Genomic DNA, 17,804 nt, shown 5'->3' on the forward strand with positions numbered 1-17,804 from the left:
CTGTTTTCCACTAAAATACAACTCCAGCAGAAAACATTCATTTAAGTGATAACTGCCTAAATTCGTCAGTCTCAGGCATGTGTTTGCCACATCATCTTCTCATCTTTGGTGTTACAAGCACCAGGAAGGAATAAATAATAAGGAACAGAAATCATAAAACAAAGTATTTGATGGAAAATGACAAAAGAGAGAGCTGGTATTGACCCTGGGGCTATCCAGGGAAGGCTGGTGCTGGAATTCTAAAGTACCACATAAAATAGTTTTTCTATACTCTACTAGGTTATTCAGATTCTAGAGTTTAAATATTAACTACACTGCTTTCTTTTGCTTGCTTCTGGCTTTCTTTACCATCCAAAGCAGGACCTTTTCATCATCCAAAAAAGCGTTCCTCATCCTTTCTCTCTCCTTCTGCAGACTAGGGAACAGCCAAGAGCCAGGGTCCACACCCACAGTTTTCTCCGACCATGCTTTGGAAGTTAAAACTACTGCACACCCCTTTCTTCCTCTGACTTGATGCGTGACTTATTTGTTCGTTCACCTGGCTATTGAGTCGATGAAATGTGTCAGGCTCAGTGCTGGTTACACACATAGAATACAATGGACCACTGGGGAGATACAGTTCTTGTCTTTAGAGGGCTGAAATCTAATAGGAAATATAGAGGAGTACAGTAAGGCCAGCCAGCAGACAGGGGATGAACACACTGCACAGGACTATACTGCTAAGCATCGAATTGAATACTGTTGTGGGTTGAACTGTGTCCTCCACTCCCCAAAATGTATGTACCTGTAAAGTGACCTTGTTTGGATTTAGTGATTTGCTTGTAGTTATAATTAGTTTGGATTTGCTTGTAGATATAATTCAATTGAATTCATTTTGGATTATCATGAATTACTCTTTTTTTTTCCAGTGACTGATATTCTTGTGAGGATGAAGAGATTCTGAGCCCCACAGACTTTCATGGGAGAAGGGGGACCATTCATGTGAAGACAGAGGGCTATTTTTCTCTTAAAAAAAGATGGCGTGTACACCCACAACCACAGACGGCCTTAGATCTAACCTCATAACAACTTGCAGTCCACAGGCCGTTGTGAGAACGTACCCCACGTTTGTTGGTCTCATTTTGATGCTGTCCTTTTAAAGCTTTCTCAACAAGGATGTTATGCTTATTTCAACCCATGGAAGGTACTAAGTGATACAAACAGTCTGAAGAAGTGACCCCTGTCTTTAAGTGGTGACAATTTAATGTTGACACAAGTGACTCATATGCATGAAACACCAAGAGAATATTACAAATTAGAACGTAATGAGGTGCTAAATTGAATGAGACAGACTCCACGATTGTCTCGCCACTCTGCAAAGGGGATGCTCTTGCTGGGCAGACATGGCTAGGGAAGCTTCACGCTTAGATGGAACTCAGTTAGTAACCGAACCCAATGGCAGCTAGGGAGTTGTCTCTGTTCTCAGGCCTGGGGTTTGGGATGGACTGGGGTGGAGAATTAACATCCCAGCATCTTCACAGGGTTTCCAGTCCACAGTAGCAGATACCACATTCCAAGGAAGTGCCACAGCATCCAGTCATGCAAGTCTGAGGTGCCTGGTGTCAATTCAAACAAGCTGTCCCTAATCAGTACATATGTACTGAAATGAAATAGATTGGAGATGGTAAATGGTTCCAAATTTGGGGGTTCTAACATCGTATTGAGTATTTTTCATGCCCCATCTCTGTGCTTTCCTTTAAAATGTTTTCTTTCCATCAAAACAAGAAGAAATGTGCCGCTTGAGGAATCGTGCAGCTCTACGATATTTGGCTGAAAACTAACAAGCTTTCTCCGCCATCGCTTGCTTTCTCCCATCCCAGCAGCAACTGCATTTACCTTTTTAAGGTATTTTTAGCTGATTATTTCGGTATTTATCTCTAGTTCTATAAATAACATGCGCTGCTGCTATTTCTTGTGTTTTCATTTTTAAAAAATGCACTACTTAGTAACTCCTCTCCACAGAAGGTGCAAGGCTGGGCTTTTTTTCTCTACCTGCCCTCTCCACTCACACCTCCTTCCCTTCCCCTGTGTTTCCCTGAGTCCATGCTTACATCGTTTGTCCACACCGGCTGCATCGAGCTTGGATATGATACTCAGGCATAAGCCATGTAGGGAATGATGACAAGTTATTTAATTTTGAACATATGTTTTGCATGTAACTTTTTTAAAAACAGGGTGTGTATATGTGTGTGTGTGTGTGTGTGTGTGTGTGTGTGTGTGTGTTGCATGCATGTGTGTGCTGGTGTACTCACCTGTGTAGAGTAAGAGGAGGATACTTGTTATCCCATTTGAGACAGGATTTCTCACTGAATCTATAGTTTGTGTCTTGCTTGTTTTTGTAGGGTGGCTGACCAGCAAACCCTGGCCATCCTCTTGACCCTGAACCGCAGTGCTGGGGTTACTAGGCTATATGGCCATGCTTGGATGATGATGATTATGATAATTATTATTGTAAGTGCTGGGGATGCAAAGTCAAGTTCCAATACTTAGTAAATTCTCTTATCCTCGGAGCCAACACCTCTAGAATCATCTCTATACCTGTTACTTAAATTTCCATATGCTAATTATCCTGGAGACTGATCTCTTTGGATCAGTTTCATGGCTTCCTTAAGGACAACGCACACATCCTTAACACAAGTCATAGACCGTCTCTGAGCCACCGGTTTGTCATCTGTAAAGCAGGGATCATAATCCAAATGTACAGTATAATGGCATCAGTGTGCCCCAGCAAAGCACTACCAGGAGGGAACACATGTGGCCAAGCACAATTCAGTCACTTGTTCTAGTGAGGGAGAGACACACAGTGGGGTGATTGGTGTTGGAATCAAAGTGTGAGGAAGGGCTTTTGTGAGGTGATTTCCAGGTTCAGAGGAGCCGGTTCACTCCGGTGTTTATGGTGTCGGTGAGTGGGGACCTTTGAGATGTGGGGACCTTTAAGATATGGGGCCTGGCCGGGCGGTGGTGGTGCACGCCTTTAATCCCAGCACTCGGGAGGCAGAGTCAGGCGGATCTCTGTGAGTTCGAGGCCAGCCTGGGCTACCAAGTGAGTTCCAGGAAAGGCGCAAAGCTACACAGAGAAACCCTGTCTCGAAAAACAAAACAAAACAAAACAAAAAAAACCAAACCAAAACAAAACAAAAAGATATGGGGCCTAGTAGGAGGTCTAAAGATTGGCTTCTCCCCTGTGCTTTGCAACTCTCACAAGCTCCAACTACTGTAGTGACATCTGCCATTGAGGTGATACAGCAAGTGGCCCTGGCCGGAGCTGATGCTATGATTATAGACTTCCGAAGTGGTGAGCTACATGCACCTCTTTTCTGTACAAATAAGCTTCATGTATTTTGATGTGGCAACAAAACCAGGCCAATAGAGACTGTTGATACTCCCTTGCTTGTATATGAATGCTGTCATGAAGCATTCTTACTTTCATTTTATCACCTTATCTAGCTTTGCCAGTCACAGAAGGCCTTGAGCAGCGTTGGTATTCAGCACTCAACAAACTAACTATGTTCAACAAACAAACAACCCACCTTGATCTAACAGTGAACGCAGGCCAGTTTCCAACACCATCTAGGTCCCCTGACTAGTGACAGGCTGGTCCCCAGGACTCCTTTTGTCTTTCTCCAAGGTATGGATTGTGGAGTCACCATTTGAAAAGACCTTAGAACAATGGTCCCCTAGAATTAGCCCTTCCAAGTGTTTGTTGTATGACACCAGAAGCATGGCAATAAAGAAAAACTAAGTTGGGCTACAGCAAAATTAAAACCTTTGGCACTTCAAAGAACATCATCCACAAAATGAAAAGACAACCCAGGGAATGGGTAAAAAGGTTTGCAACTTGGATATGTGAAAAGCATCCAGAATACAAAAGTCAATAACAACAAAATCAAACAGTCCAATTAAAAATTGAGCAAGTGTCTTAAGTGAACACTTGCATATTTTCACATTTATTTATTTACCCTGTGTGTGTGTGTGTCTGTGTGTGTGTGTGTGTGTGTGTCTGTGTGTGTGTGTGTGTGTGTGTGTGTGTGTGTAGCCATGCATGCCAAAGCACATGAGTGGAGGCCAGTGAATAACATACAAAAGCCAGTTCTCTCCCTCCACCCTGTGGGATCAAAGTCAGGTCACTAGGTTTTGCCACAAGTGCCTATACCTGCTGAGCCGTCTTCATGGCCCTTTAATAGATATTTCACTGAAGAAGACATACTAATGGCAAAAAAGTGCAGGAAAAGCAGTCCCATATCACCAGTCACTAGGGACTGCAATCACAGTTATAGTAGATGCCATTTCACACCAACCAAGATGGCTACTACTGAGGAAAAAACATACAGAAACAAGTGTTTGGGATAGTAGAAGAACTAAAATCTTTTTGGGTTCCTGGTAAAATGAAAAATGATGTGGTCACTGTGAAAACAGTATGGCAGCTCATCAATAATTTTAAACATATCACTACTATGTGAGTCCGGGATTCTACTAGTGAGAACCATCCCCAAAGGAGTCAAAGTTCAAACAGGTCCAACAGCTGTGCTCTCTGCAAAACTAAAAGGTGGCCCAATCTGAGTGTCCATTGATGGACACGTGACTAACAAAGTGTGGCACATAGAGTACCCACAATAGAAATTAATCATCTTAAAAGGAAGGGGAATTCTGTCCCCTGCTACAACAAGGGTGGAACCTGAAGGCATTACATTAAGTGAACTATCAGTCACCCATGAAAGAACAAACATAGCAAAATCCTATTTATATGAGGCCCCAGAGTGGCCAAACTCTGAGAAAGAAATATAATGATGGCTGCCAGGAGCTAAGGGAGGTTAATGGGTGTCAAACTCTATTTTCAATCTTTTATGTCAATTTAAATCCATGGCAACTGCCTTCAGATCCTGATAGAATCCCCAATATACCCTGAACTCCAAATCCATTCCTCAAGAAATGCATACACATCTGTTGGGGTGGATGAAACTATCCTGGAGATAGAAGATTACACACAGTGTGAGCACAGAACTGTGTGCAAAATATGGAAAAAAAGACAGCATTCATGATAGGTGTATTTTACCATGGTCGAGAAATGTGTGTTGGAATTCATATTGGCTGTGTTTGCTGGCACCAGACCTACACAAGATCAATCCAGCCAAAGCTCCAGCATGGATGGGGGAGGGACTCCTGAAGTCCCACCTTAGTTAAGGAGCTGAGCTACTGGCAACTGAGGGAAGCGGAGTCAGTTTTCATTAGGAATTCCCAGTGGGGGCCCCTACACTCACATACATACTGGTAGCACTGAATGGACTCAGCAGGTTTAGAACAGAGTAAATGAAATTAGAAGAGGAAATGGTAGTAGAGCTGATTTGGTCAAAACATGTTATATGCATCTTCGAAATTCTCAATACTTTCAAACAGAAAATTGTAGAAAGTGTTCATTTGTTTGGGGTGCAGCTCAAGAGTCAAAAAACTCCACAAGATCCTGGGTTGATCTTCACTACTACAAAGAAATATTTGTTAAACTAAAAAAAAATTTCCCACATTATATATTATATACGTGAGGCACGTTTTGTATTCAATACTTATGTACAATTATTGAGTGCCAACTGAACTTTAAAAACAGTTTGAAACATAGATAATATCAAACCCAATCTCTGCTTCAGTTCATTTTTCAAAATCTCTTTTCAAGATATCATGAGGATATCATTTAATGATTCATGTCAGCTTCAGGGGCTGTAGACAATGCTGTTTTACAGATTACAAAAAAAAATGATATACACTGCTCCATTTTATGGTGCCAGAGAGTATCTGAACAACAGTTGGAATTCAAGCAGTGGAGTTCAGAGCCCACACTTTAAAAGTTATACACATCCTTCAGTCTTGTTTAGCAGAAGGGACTGTGGAACTCCCATTGGAAAATATACATATGCTGTGACTTAAGAAAATTGGAGACATTTTCAACAAAAGACTAAGTAGTGTTGTAAAATGACTATTAACCATTATACAGGAAGTTGCCTGTTGAATTAAATGTGGAATGTTAAAGGGAATTCGGGAAGGTTTGACATTCCGTTTAAAAGGGTTAGGACAGGAAACTGTTAATGCACTGTATGCAGTTAGCAGTCTCTGCTTTGCTGGGACATCGGTTCTTATGTACCCAGAAGCTGGGGACAGAGATGGAGAGGCAGAAGATACACAGTGCTGATCGACCCAGGGATTTGTGTCAATATCCAGATTATTTGCCGAGGAGAAGCAGTTCTCTGCTGCCTGTCACTTTCCCACTGTGCATCTCCAAAGGAATTACCTGTCCATCTTCATTGTGTGCTCCTGGGCACTGTGGTGCAAAAGCATGGTCCCCACCCTAGCCAGGCTGGAAACCGGTGGACTGACAAACTATGCATGCACGTGTGCTTATATGCATTTTACAAGGAGGAAAAATGAAAGGAAGAGAAAGTATGATCTCCATAACATTGCTGGGCAAGTTGGCAGTATCTCAGACCTGAGGGGTATATCCATTGCCAAATCTTGGCATGGGAGACTTTGTTCTAGAAGTGGGGTGGGAGTCTTTAGAACCTGAAGTTTATGCTGGTAAAACTATTTTTCCCCCTGTTGTTGAGGTTATTGCCACCATTATCAGCTCTGTGTTACAAGACTTTAATATTTCTCAATGTATACAGGTAAAATGCAATGATTTGCTCTATACAACTGTGTATATCTCAGTTTTGGCATTGGTAAAGCCCACTTTACTAAGAGAGGGAGAAGAAAAGGGAGAAGGAGGAGAGGGAGGGTTGGGAAGGGAGGGAGAGGGAGGAGAAGAGGGGCAGGGGGAAAAGAGGAAGAGAAGGAGGGAGGGAAGGATGGAGGGAGAGGGGAAGAGAGGGAGAGAGAGAGAGAGAGAGAGAGAGAGAGAGAGAGAGAGAGAGAGAGAGAGAGAGAGAGAAGAGATTGAAAGTCCTGAGCTCTGAGAAAGCTTGTGGTAGGTAGGTATAAGAAACTCACAAACAGAATATTACATAAGAAGGAAGCTTAGATATCTTTCAAGCCAATAACCAATGACAGGTAGGTAAACTGAGGCCAAGAAAGACTAAAAAATTTGACAAGTTTTACACATGCTGTGAGTCAGGGATAATACATATAGAAAGGTTAATTTCTCTTTCTGAACCAAACTCTAGTCACCGAGGAAATAAGGTCAAAACAATCAACAAATGGGACTTCTAGACATTAAAAACCTTCTGTGGAGCAAAGGTCGAAGTCACCTGAATGAAAAAAAAAGTGCCTAAGAATGGCTGAAAATCATTATACATCTAACAGAGGATTAATATATGTAATATACAAAAAACACAAAAATCTAAATAGCAAGAAACTGAACAGATCCAGTCAAATAGAAGGACCAATGAGATAGACAGAGAGTTTGAAAAAGATGAAACACAAATGGTCAATAAACACACAAAAAAATGTTCATTCTCCCTTGCCATCAAAGAAATGAAAATCAAAACTACATTGAGAGGCCATTCGACTCCAGTCAGAATGTCAGTCATTGAGGAAATAAGCAACATCAAATGCTCACAAGGATGTGGACAAAAGCGAACCTTCTACACTCCTGGGGAGAATGTGAAATAGTTCATCCTCTATGGAAATTAGTATGAAGGTTTTCCAAAAGATTAAGCTAGATCTACTATATTACCCAGCTTTTCCATACCAGGGTATTGATTGAAAGGACCCCAAGTTAATACGTCACAGAGATATTTGCACATTAACATTTCCTGCACTATTATTCACAGTAGTTAAACTATGGACCAGCCTACATGTTCAAGAAGAGAGGAGCAGATATAGAAAACATGGTGTTTATACATATATACATCTGCAAACACATACATATATATTTAGCCATAAAGAAGAATGGAGTTGTGCTGTTTCCAGAAAAGTGGATACAACCAGAAACAATCATATTAGGTGAAGTTTCAGAAAGACAAGTGTCCTATGTCTTTCCTCCTTTGTGGTCCCTAGATGTTATACAGTCCTAGAAAATCACATACATGTGGAAAGAATGAAGGTGGGATTATCTAGAGAACAAAGAGGAAAAAGTGGATGGAGTGGGATGAGAAAAGAGGGACAAGGAGAATGGGGATGGGATGAGGACAGGGAGGAAGCTGTGGGGGAGGGGCAAGAGTAGGAGAGCCTGGAGGAAGAAGAAAAAAGGAGGGTTGAGGAATATGGGGTGAGTTCAATGTAGAGCACATATCTTTAAAACTTAAAAAATACAGACAAAGTCAAGTTCTCCAACCTCTACTTTAGACTTTCCCCCTTATGTAGTTGCTCTTGAGATGGTTAGCTATGCCTGAGACGAGAAATTAAGGGTTTTTAGGGCCCCTGAACTAGAATAAGAATCTCCCTGGAAGAGTGTGGTATGAGTTGCCAAGAAGCAGAGGGTGTTTTGTGATGTATACCTGGTGCTTTCAGTTTTTATAAAACTTTAACCCCTGGCCTTTGATAGCAAGTTTCCACTTTCTGTCATACATCTCAATATGCCATGCACATATTCTGAGGTTAACATCTACTGTGGGGCAGGTAGAGAAAGACTCTGTAGTTAGGAAGTTGTCTTGCAATTAGGGTTTAAGGTCTAGGCTCTTTATTTTCCCATGGTGTGACCAACGCTGACCAGTTGTCCAAATTCCTTGTGCCACAGTGTTCTCAGCTGTGAAAGGGCTGTGATGATAATTTTTGCTACACGGGATATGGTGGGGGTTAAATTAAAGTTCGTAATGAAAAGTACTCATGTGCTCAGAATAATACCTAGTACTGAGGGAGAAAGGCCTGTGAGCTCACAGCCAAGTCCTACATGGATCTGCACTTGGGGAAAGAAGGATAGCTCCGTGTGGCCAGCTCAGAGCATTCTCAAGTCAGCCCACATTGTTCAGTGGACTGGCAATCCAGACACTGCAAAATGTCGTTTGAGCACAAGGAAGAAGAGAGAGAGAGAGAGAGAGAGAGAGAGAGAGAGAGAGAGAGAGAGAGAGAGAGTTTGGAAAGGCTGGTCCAGGTATCTCAGGGGTGAGGGGAAGAACTGGAGCCCAGTGACTCAGGTGGGAAAAATTCAAGTTGAGAAAGTGAGAGATACTTGGCTCTAAGAAAAGTCAAAGAGTGTTGAACCCAAAGCTAGCACCCCCCATTCAAGGCTAGCCTCCTAGGACTGCCCTCCTCACTGTAACCCACCCAGGCCTCCCTGGCTCTTGTGTTGCTAGTGTAAATGTGCATAAAAATGCAACACAACTTTATCATTTACAGATGATCTATTATTATTTAAAGACACTTAACAACCCAAAAAGGAAAATTTAATATGTCTTATGTATATGTAAATGAATGTATATACAATATACAACATGTAAGAAATATATAACATATAAGAATATATCCTATGGTGTCTTCTTTCCATAAAGTTGTCCATCATATACAACAAAAAGTAGTAAATATATCAAAGCAATGGGGTTATCAATGGCATTCATCCTCTCAATAAATGTTTATTGGTCATCAATTATGAATCTGCTGCCAGGGCACATTGGAGGAGCTAAAGAATGCAATGAAGCCAAGAGAAGGAAAAGAAGGCAAGGAGAGAGGTGGGATAAATAAACTCATCATCACATACAGTGACTTTGAGAGAGGGAGGGGGAGGGGAGAAAAGAAAAGAGGGAGAGGAAAAGAAGGAGGAGGGAAGAAAACAGAGTGCCACCCTTAAAGTACATAATAATTACTCCAAACTTCTCTGGAAATCCTAAATGAAATTCAACTTCCATGGGCCAAAAAAAGCAAGAAAATTCATAGTACTTTAAATGAGACTTTCCCTTTCCAAACTAAATTTAAAAGGAAAAGATATTTCATTCATCATTGTTTTAAAGGTTTATTGTATGTGTATGAGTGTTTTGCCTGTATGTATATATACATGTTCTATGTGAGTTCCTGGTGCCTCTGGAGGTCAGAAGAGGACATCACTTGAGTGTGCAGCCTTCTCACACATCCCCATCTCTCCCACGAATGAGATGGTCCTGGTAGGGTGCCTTCCTTGTCATGAATGGACAGCATCATCAAGTTGATCATCAAGACAAACTTGTATACTGGCCATCTCCTTTCAAGGCTTTGGACTATGCTGTAACTGCAAAGTCTGCTAATTCCCATATCAACATCAAATGAGCAATGGGACTGCATGTCTGTCCCCCATGAGATCTGCAGTTCACCAGGTCTGTGGGAGAATGGAGAGTTGTTATGGATCAAGCCAAGTTCTGCCATTGAAATGTGCCATCTTCGAGCACCTCTAACATCGCTCCTAAACTGAAAGTGCTGTGGAGCTTTACCGAGAGGGAGGTTATGGCAAGTCTGGGGGAGGAAACTGCATATGTTTTGCAGGTACTGCTGAGACTCATCCAGTCATCTGTGATGTATACATGACCTTCTCTAAGGAAAATCTCTCTGGCTTCATAGTGAGAACTGCAGTGTTTCCTTAATCAGTTGCTCTGCTTGTCTCTCTTGTTTATTATGCACCTTGTAATCTATGTTTCTCTTTTTGCCTTGGCTACCAGGAAGCTTAGTCTTGTTCCCTATCTGTATTAAATAAAGGAATACAGATTTATACATATGAACAAACATAATGCTTTCCTCCCAAGACTTTCCTGTACATTCTTGTGCTATCTAATTATAGTTTTAGAGGTTTTATAAATAACTGTTTTGAGGGAGGTTCAAGAGAAAGAAAGAAAATCAGGAAAGAACAAAGTATAGAAGGAGAGAGAGAGAGAGACAGATAGACATAGACACACATACACACACACACACACACACACACACACACAGAGAGAGAGAGAGAGAGAGAGAGAGAGAGAGAGAGAGAGAGAGAGAAGAAAGAGTGCTCTTTTTTTCTCTTTGATGCCATATAAATAAGACAAGCATTAAGATAGCTAGGTAAGAGCTTGGTAGAAGCAAATGTTTCAGGAGCTGGTTTTATCAGTTCTGGAAATATCTCTCCAACTATACCTGTATATCTGCTTGATTGGCATAGATGGAGGGTTAGAGCAACTTGGCTGCAAAGGTGCTGAGAGTTTAGTACCATGCACTAAAGAATGCACTATAGTCATAGAAAATAATGACAGTCAACACATAAAGATGAAACTCGCTCATTGTTTGCGGGGGTTTTCTTGTTGAGGAAAAAGATTTTAGTTCCTGTATTTTATATCCAGGTTGTCTCTTCAAAACAGAGGTGTGTTGGGCAAGAAACATGTGCTGTGACTTTCCTAATGACAGGCTTTGACAATATCAAATCAGTGACACACTAAGAGGAGGGCAAGAAATAATGTTTTCCTGTTGTAGATGGGCTGAATATATTGGAAGCTATTTTAACTAAGGGGGGAAAAAAACCAACAAAGTCTGAACTGCTACATGATCTTAAGATTCCAGTGTCATTGCCAAGGGACCAACTTAAAAATATTCGGTGTAATTATCCAGCTAAACTTAACACACCCAAACACAGGGGCCCTGTGCCGGGGCTGTGACAACCCCTGACAAATTCAGCCCCTTTCATCAAACTCAATTGAAAACACTCCAGCACCGCGCTGCACTCTACGTCTTTGGTGTCAAACTCCATTTTCAATCCTTTATGTCAAATTTAAATTCATGACAACTGCATTCAGATCTTGATAGAAACCCCAATTTGCCCTGGACCCCTAATCCATTCCACCAGAGATATATACACATGCAAGTGCGCACACACATGCTCCAGCTGGGCAAGCTCTCATTTTAGCCAAGCAGGAGTGAAGGAAACTGAGTCACTACTTGATTGCTTTAGCTTTAGCGCATCCTCCAGTATAAGCCTGTTGAGAACAAGGCTACTATTCAATCAGGTCCGTCCGTCGTGCCCTCCCCTCCCCCCCCTCCGCTGCTGGAGAAAGCATATGAACATAGGCTCTTGTTTGGTATGAAAATGGACCTTCACATTTGTGTAGCATTTTCTCCTCTTGGTGAAGCTAAAATCACTACCAGTTTTTTTTAAATGAGCTGAACAAATTGGTGTAACTGATGAAAAATGAATAATTTTGGCTCTAAACACACAGATCTGTTCTGTCCACCCAAATGATGAGCTCTTGATTTCTATACAAAGCCAACAAAAATCTTCTATTGACAACCTACAATCTCATACAGCATCCAAAAGGAAAGAAATCACCCTGTGTGCTATCACTAAGAAAACATTCTAGATGGCCCTGAGATAAGAACTGACCTCGCTTATGGAACTCATCTTTGCTTGGGTATCCATACATGCATAAAAGGATGCCATTTCTAAAAGCTCACTTTCTCTTTAATAATTGTCTGTTTTTCAAAAGCTATCAGCAGGTGCACCTCATTTTAAAAGCCTCTTGTCCTTCATAATACAATATTCATCACGATTACATAGTATGAAATAAAAAGTAGCAAAACACAAGTGAGGGTAGTTCAATTAAATGCAACATAATCTCTGCCACACACACACAAAAAAAAAAGAAAGAAAAGAAAAAATAGCACTGTAGCTAAAATCAGGTTCTGATGAAAGAAAAAAAGGGAATATATTTCCACATATTTTTAATTATATAGAATTTCCTCAAACATGATTTTTCATAATATATTCCATTAAGTTAACATCATCTTTGAAGAAAGAGCATTTTCCGATTTCATTTTAAGGCTGATTTTGAGCAATTATGGTGTCATTGTTCCACGGTAGAAAGGTTGAATTCATTTACTGTGTGGTTATGTTAGTTATGATTGATGTCTCTTCTCCAAATGATAAACCAATCACCCCGATGATGTAATGTCATTTTAAGAGTGCCATAATCACATTTCTCTCAAACTAGAAGCTCTGATGAGTTCTAATAAAGATTTATGGTAGATTAAAGGCCTTCATAATATCAACAATGGATTGCTCATTTGATGAGAGATTTGATTAGATAATTTAAAAAAAAAGAATATGAGTTTGCTAAATATATCAGGCCTGGCTTTGAAGAAGGACATAGGCCATCACAAGTAGCAGTCTATTGGTCCATTTGCTGAATGAATCATCCTAATGTATTTAGGAGGTCTTCTATAATTGGAGAGGTTGAGACCATTGGTAGCTTATATTCATGGATAGAGCCAAAGCAGTCTTTTTAGGGAGTATTCTTGACATGCAAATCTCTCTCTTGCTTTTGATGAGCTGTGTTAATGAACATCATGAGGGGCTAACTCAAAAGGCAGTGCCAAAGCTTTGGGTCAGGAGTAGCTAATTTGTACCATGGCCTCCCCTCAGGCCATGGATACTAAATCCTTAGGCAACTGTTCCCTCTTCTGTATTCATTTGTTCAGGTGAACGGTCCACCAAGGGATGAATCCCAAACAAGGCCTGGTTATTGTTGTGCTTGGGCCAATTCTATCTAAGACTTAGAGAATGGGAGTTGAGACACATAATCCTCAAAAGTGGAACAGAACTTCATGTTCATTCCCTCTGTTCTGCGACTATGAAAACCCAAACACGAACTGTGAATTCAGAAGCTGTGTTTATCACAGTACCTCTTGATCAGCTCGTTAAATTCAAGTGAAGTGGCACAAGCAGAGGGTCATAGCGAGGTCGTACCCTAAACACTTCAGTCTTGGCACGACATTCGGTATTCATGTCAAGGGAATACATTTTAATCGCAAAACCGTATAAAACAAGCAAGGAAGGGGAAGGCAGAAGCCAGTGATAAAAAGAAAGGGAACTGAGACGCACATAAACAGGGCACGTGAGGGTGTCCAGGGTCACTTGGCTATGACCAGAATCATAGTAATACAAAATTCAATATTCCAGTGTCTCCCCACACTTCACCTTTGAGCCCAGCATGCTCTCACACGTAGCCACAGGCAAATTCCTCCCATAGAAGGAGGCCCAGAGCCTGTTACAATCAGTAAAAGCTCCCCAACAGCTGTGACCTTCAACAGATGCATCTTAGAACTACCATGCCACAAAAATGACAAATGTGTTTCACCTTGATGCTCCCCACACCACCTTCTCCCAGTTTTTGTTTCAGTAGTTGTCATTTTGCTGGAGACTCACGAATGTCAACCACAAAACACCACACATTCAGACACCACAGAGTTTCCTTACCACTGCTGGAGGCTTGCTGGGGCCCTGAGCATGCTCTGAGCAGGTATGAATTGGGGGAGAATTCCTCATCAGGGTTGGTGTCCATGATCTGATGGGAGGTGTTGCTGTCTAGCAATGGCATCTGGCAGCTAACTGGTGGAGGATTATGGGAGCTAGGCAGCTGAGCAGATGGGAGGAGGCTAGACGAGGATGTAGGTGGAATGGGACGACCTGGGAAAGAGGACAGAGGGGTCAAAGGTCAGCAATGAGTGTCATGAGAGCATCCTAAGAAAGTCACATTGAAACCAGCTGATGATATAAATATATTTTTTAAATGAAGTGTTCCAGATGAGCTTTTCACAATGGTTTTGTTGTTTCTTCACCAGACCAAATGCATACCACTGGTAGTATGATACTTGATACTTTATTAATATAATTCAAAAAGGGCATCCATTTGAATGAAATCAGTCCAGAAAGGTCTCGGTCTTTCTATCTCCTTTGCTACACCTCCTCATCTCTTCCTAAACTATTTCCTTGCTGGGTTCCCAATTTCGGCTCTTGAGAAATTGCCCACCAACCCTGCCATGACTCCATGTCTTCCCCACAGGAGTACGGTATTATAAGATGGTATTTCATAGGTAGAAATCAGGTCATATCATTTTCACACCCTCCAATGGCTTTCCACTGTATGGGGGAAGAATTCTGAACTTCCCATAATGCTAGGCATGCCCTACCTTCTCTGGATGGTCTACTTCACCCAGAAGGCACCCTTCCTATTCTCCACCTGGCTCTTTATTATCCAGTCAATTGGGCATTCTTATTTCTCTTATTTGAACATGCCAAGCCACTCCACATTTATATAGCTTTTCATTCCCACCTTAGTGGACACTGCTTCTACCACCTGGCCAATATTCTCAAGACTTCTGCTTCTCTTCAGTAAAACTCTCCATGTTTGTCTGCTTGAAACGAGAACTACTTTTTCTAGCCTATCTGCCCATTTAAACATCCTCATAGACTCTATTATTATCTGTTGCTTAGACTTGTGTCCCTAGTGAACAAATAAGGAGGCTTCACTAAATCAAATCCTTTAGCTTAGGGTAGAAGGTGAAAACAGGTGGAAAGGGCTCATATCTTCATGCCAGTGAGTTGATCATTCCCTGTATCATGTGACTGATTTGGACATCGTGGCAGATTCCTATGTGGCAAAGCATGGCTGCTCCATGCCATAGGGAACAGTGGTCAGGCTGGTAGAGTTGGCAGTAACCTGGAGCTGCCTTTGGCTAGAGAAGGTCCCTTTCACATAGATGATTATTGGCACCTCTTCATGGAAGCAGCCTCCTGACACTGACTTCTGAGCGATGACAACTGCTATGTGTTCATCACCAACTGTGTCCTTGTATCCAGGGTCATTGTAATTGGTGGCTGGCTCGTTTGCTCATAAGCAAACTAATGAAAATGAGCTAGGAGGAGCATCCCATCAAGCTGGGGTATAGAGGGAAGGGTAGGATGTTTGGAAAACAAACTTGAGGTTCATACAAACAGTTCAATGCTGGGAAGTGTCTATGCCTGAAGAATTGTACTTCCCTGAAGAACTACACACAGAGAGGTATTTTCAGACATCCAGGTAGATACCAACACTTGTTGCTCCCTTCATAACTACATTTCTTGATTTATTATTAAGTGCACTACATGGTACCCTAGATGGATGATTTGGGTTCAATAAGTGCATGTGCAGTTTGCTGAATCCGAAGGATTCCTCATCATCCAGCCCTCAGAGATCACCTCTAGTGAGGTTCAGGTGATAAAACTCAGGGTGGTGGAATGTACTAACATAGGATACTATGGGGCAGAGGATAGGGGCAGAGGAAGGAGATGCTGTAGGGGCAGAGGAAGGAGATGCTGTAGGGGCAGAGGAAGGAGATGCTGTAGGGGCAGAGGAAGGAGATGCTATAGGGGCAGAGGAAGGAGATGCCTGGTAGGGTTCAGGGGAGAAAAGGAAATAAGGACTCCTGAAAGAGTGGATGCTTCAGCAAGTCTCTGAAGGAAACACTCTCTGGGAGAGAATGGGCTGAACAGTAGCAATGAGGCATCAAACCACCGTTAGCATGCCACCCTTTGGAGGGACAGAGGTGACACACAGTGGAGGAGATAAGATACCTTTAAAGTGTAATTGGTTTTTAGATTTTAAAATTTATGTGTCTCTAAGTATGTTCCTACATGTATGTACACGGTCCCATGGAAGCAGAAGAGGGTGTGAGATCTCCTGTAGGTGGAGATAAGAGCTGACTCATGTAGATGCTGGGAACCAAACTTGTGTCCTCTGGAAGAGCTGCTCCCAGCCACTGAGGCATCTGTCCAGCCCCAAAGTTCAAATCTTAAGTTTCTTGACCAATAACATAACTGAAATGATGATGAACCATCTCTGATACGTCAACGGGTAAATGGAGTTTGATTTGAAGCATACAATACATTCATAGCTGTTGGGGAGCAATATAAGATATGGTATTTTTGCCAGGTGCTCTGGACTGGGTGCTGTGGAGTTTTATCAGAATCAATGCTAGCATTTCATCAATAATTCTCTCATAGATCTTCTAACAATAAAGCGATAACTACCACCATTGTAACTGCTATTGCTTATTGCATGGCGTCTATCCGCCGCTCACTGCACTGATCTGTTGACTTGCATCATCTCTCTGAACCCTCAAAACAACCTCGTTAGGTTAGAGTGACCACATGTTCCCATAAAATGTGAGAATAGAATATCCTCATTTTATAGACAAGGAAATGGAAAAAGAAGTGATGTTTAACAGTCAGTAAAATGTCAAGGGCAGGGCTTAAACTTGGGCTTGTCTTTCCCAAATCCACCCTGCATCTACTCCTGGTGCTTGCCCAAATAGCATGGTAATGTGGTAATCAAAATAATAATAATCATAATAGTAATCATAATAACAATAAATAGTAATGATGTTACATAAAAGGTAAGGAATTTATGCAAGAGAGATACTTTCAAGGTGCCTCCTCCCAATCCCAGGGCAACTTCCAGATTTCAAATAGGCACATCTTTGAATAACCACACATAGCAGCTACCGTCTGACAGAATTCAAAGTTTTCTCTGTCATTTTGTTTTGAAGTTTGTAACGACGTTACCCTCCACCTTTCTTCAAGGCTTCGGACTGCAGATGGGTCCTGCCCAGGCCCTGTGAAGTCAGTGCTGATGTCCACTTAGTAGGGCTCAGGTAGCGAGAGATTTTTAAGTCACAATCAATAGGCTTTAGAGCGTGTGTTACTGAGGCAGATCTGAAACTGGATGTTGAAGAACAAGGATGGATGGAAGCCAATTTTTAAAGAAAAAATTCCTTTGAGCGACTGAGGTAGAATTAAGGTTCGAGTGCAAATTTCCAGGAGCCTGGTGGGATAGTTGTTGTGAAATCATTCTTTACATGAACTTCTGGGGATTCTGTCCAGCATGAACTCATTTCACACAGTACAGACAACAGAACTTTTTAATACACACAAATACGGACAAGGGAAGAAGAGTCACAGCACAGGGGAAGCTTTGGGGTGGCTTCGTGTACTGTGACTATGCATCATAGTATCGTGTGGCCCTTGTTAGCTCCCTGCTTCTCCGAACTCTGATTGATTTTGCCTTGGTAGCTTCTTCCATTCTTCATGCTGGTACCTACCA

At 41.7% G+C, this 17,804-nt stretch overlaps 1 protein-coding gene across 6 annotated transcripts in view; it reads right to left on the reverse strand.

Annotated features, from left to right (window-relative positions):
- Positions 1–17,804, reverse strand: part of Tenm2 (teneurin transmembrane protein 2) — a 942,842-nt gene that overhangs the window by 360,229 nt on the left and 564,809 nt on the right. For 5 of the 6 annotated variants that reach the window (XM_059270357.1, XM_059270356.1, XM_059270355.1 and 2 more), the window contains one exon: positions 14,141–14,350. The exons of the other annotated variant lie outside the window; for it this stretch is intronic. In XM_059270357.1, the coding sequence (XP_059126340.1) occupies positions 14,141–14,350 (210 nt within the window). The remainder of the gene's footprint in view (positions 1–14,140; positions 14,351–17,804) is intronic. 6 annotated transcript variants of the gene reach the window in all.

The sequence above is a fragment of the Peromyscus eremicus genome, chromosome 8a, assembly GCF_949786415.1.
Source record: "Peromyscus eremicus chromosome 8a, PerEre_H2_v1, whole genome shotgun sequence".
Classification (NCBI taxonomy): domain Eukaryota; kingdom Metazoa; phylum Chordata; class Mammalia; order Rodentia; family Cricetidae; genus Peromyscus; species Peromyscus eremicus.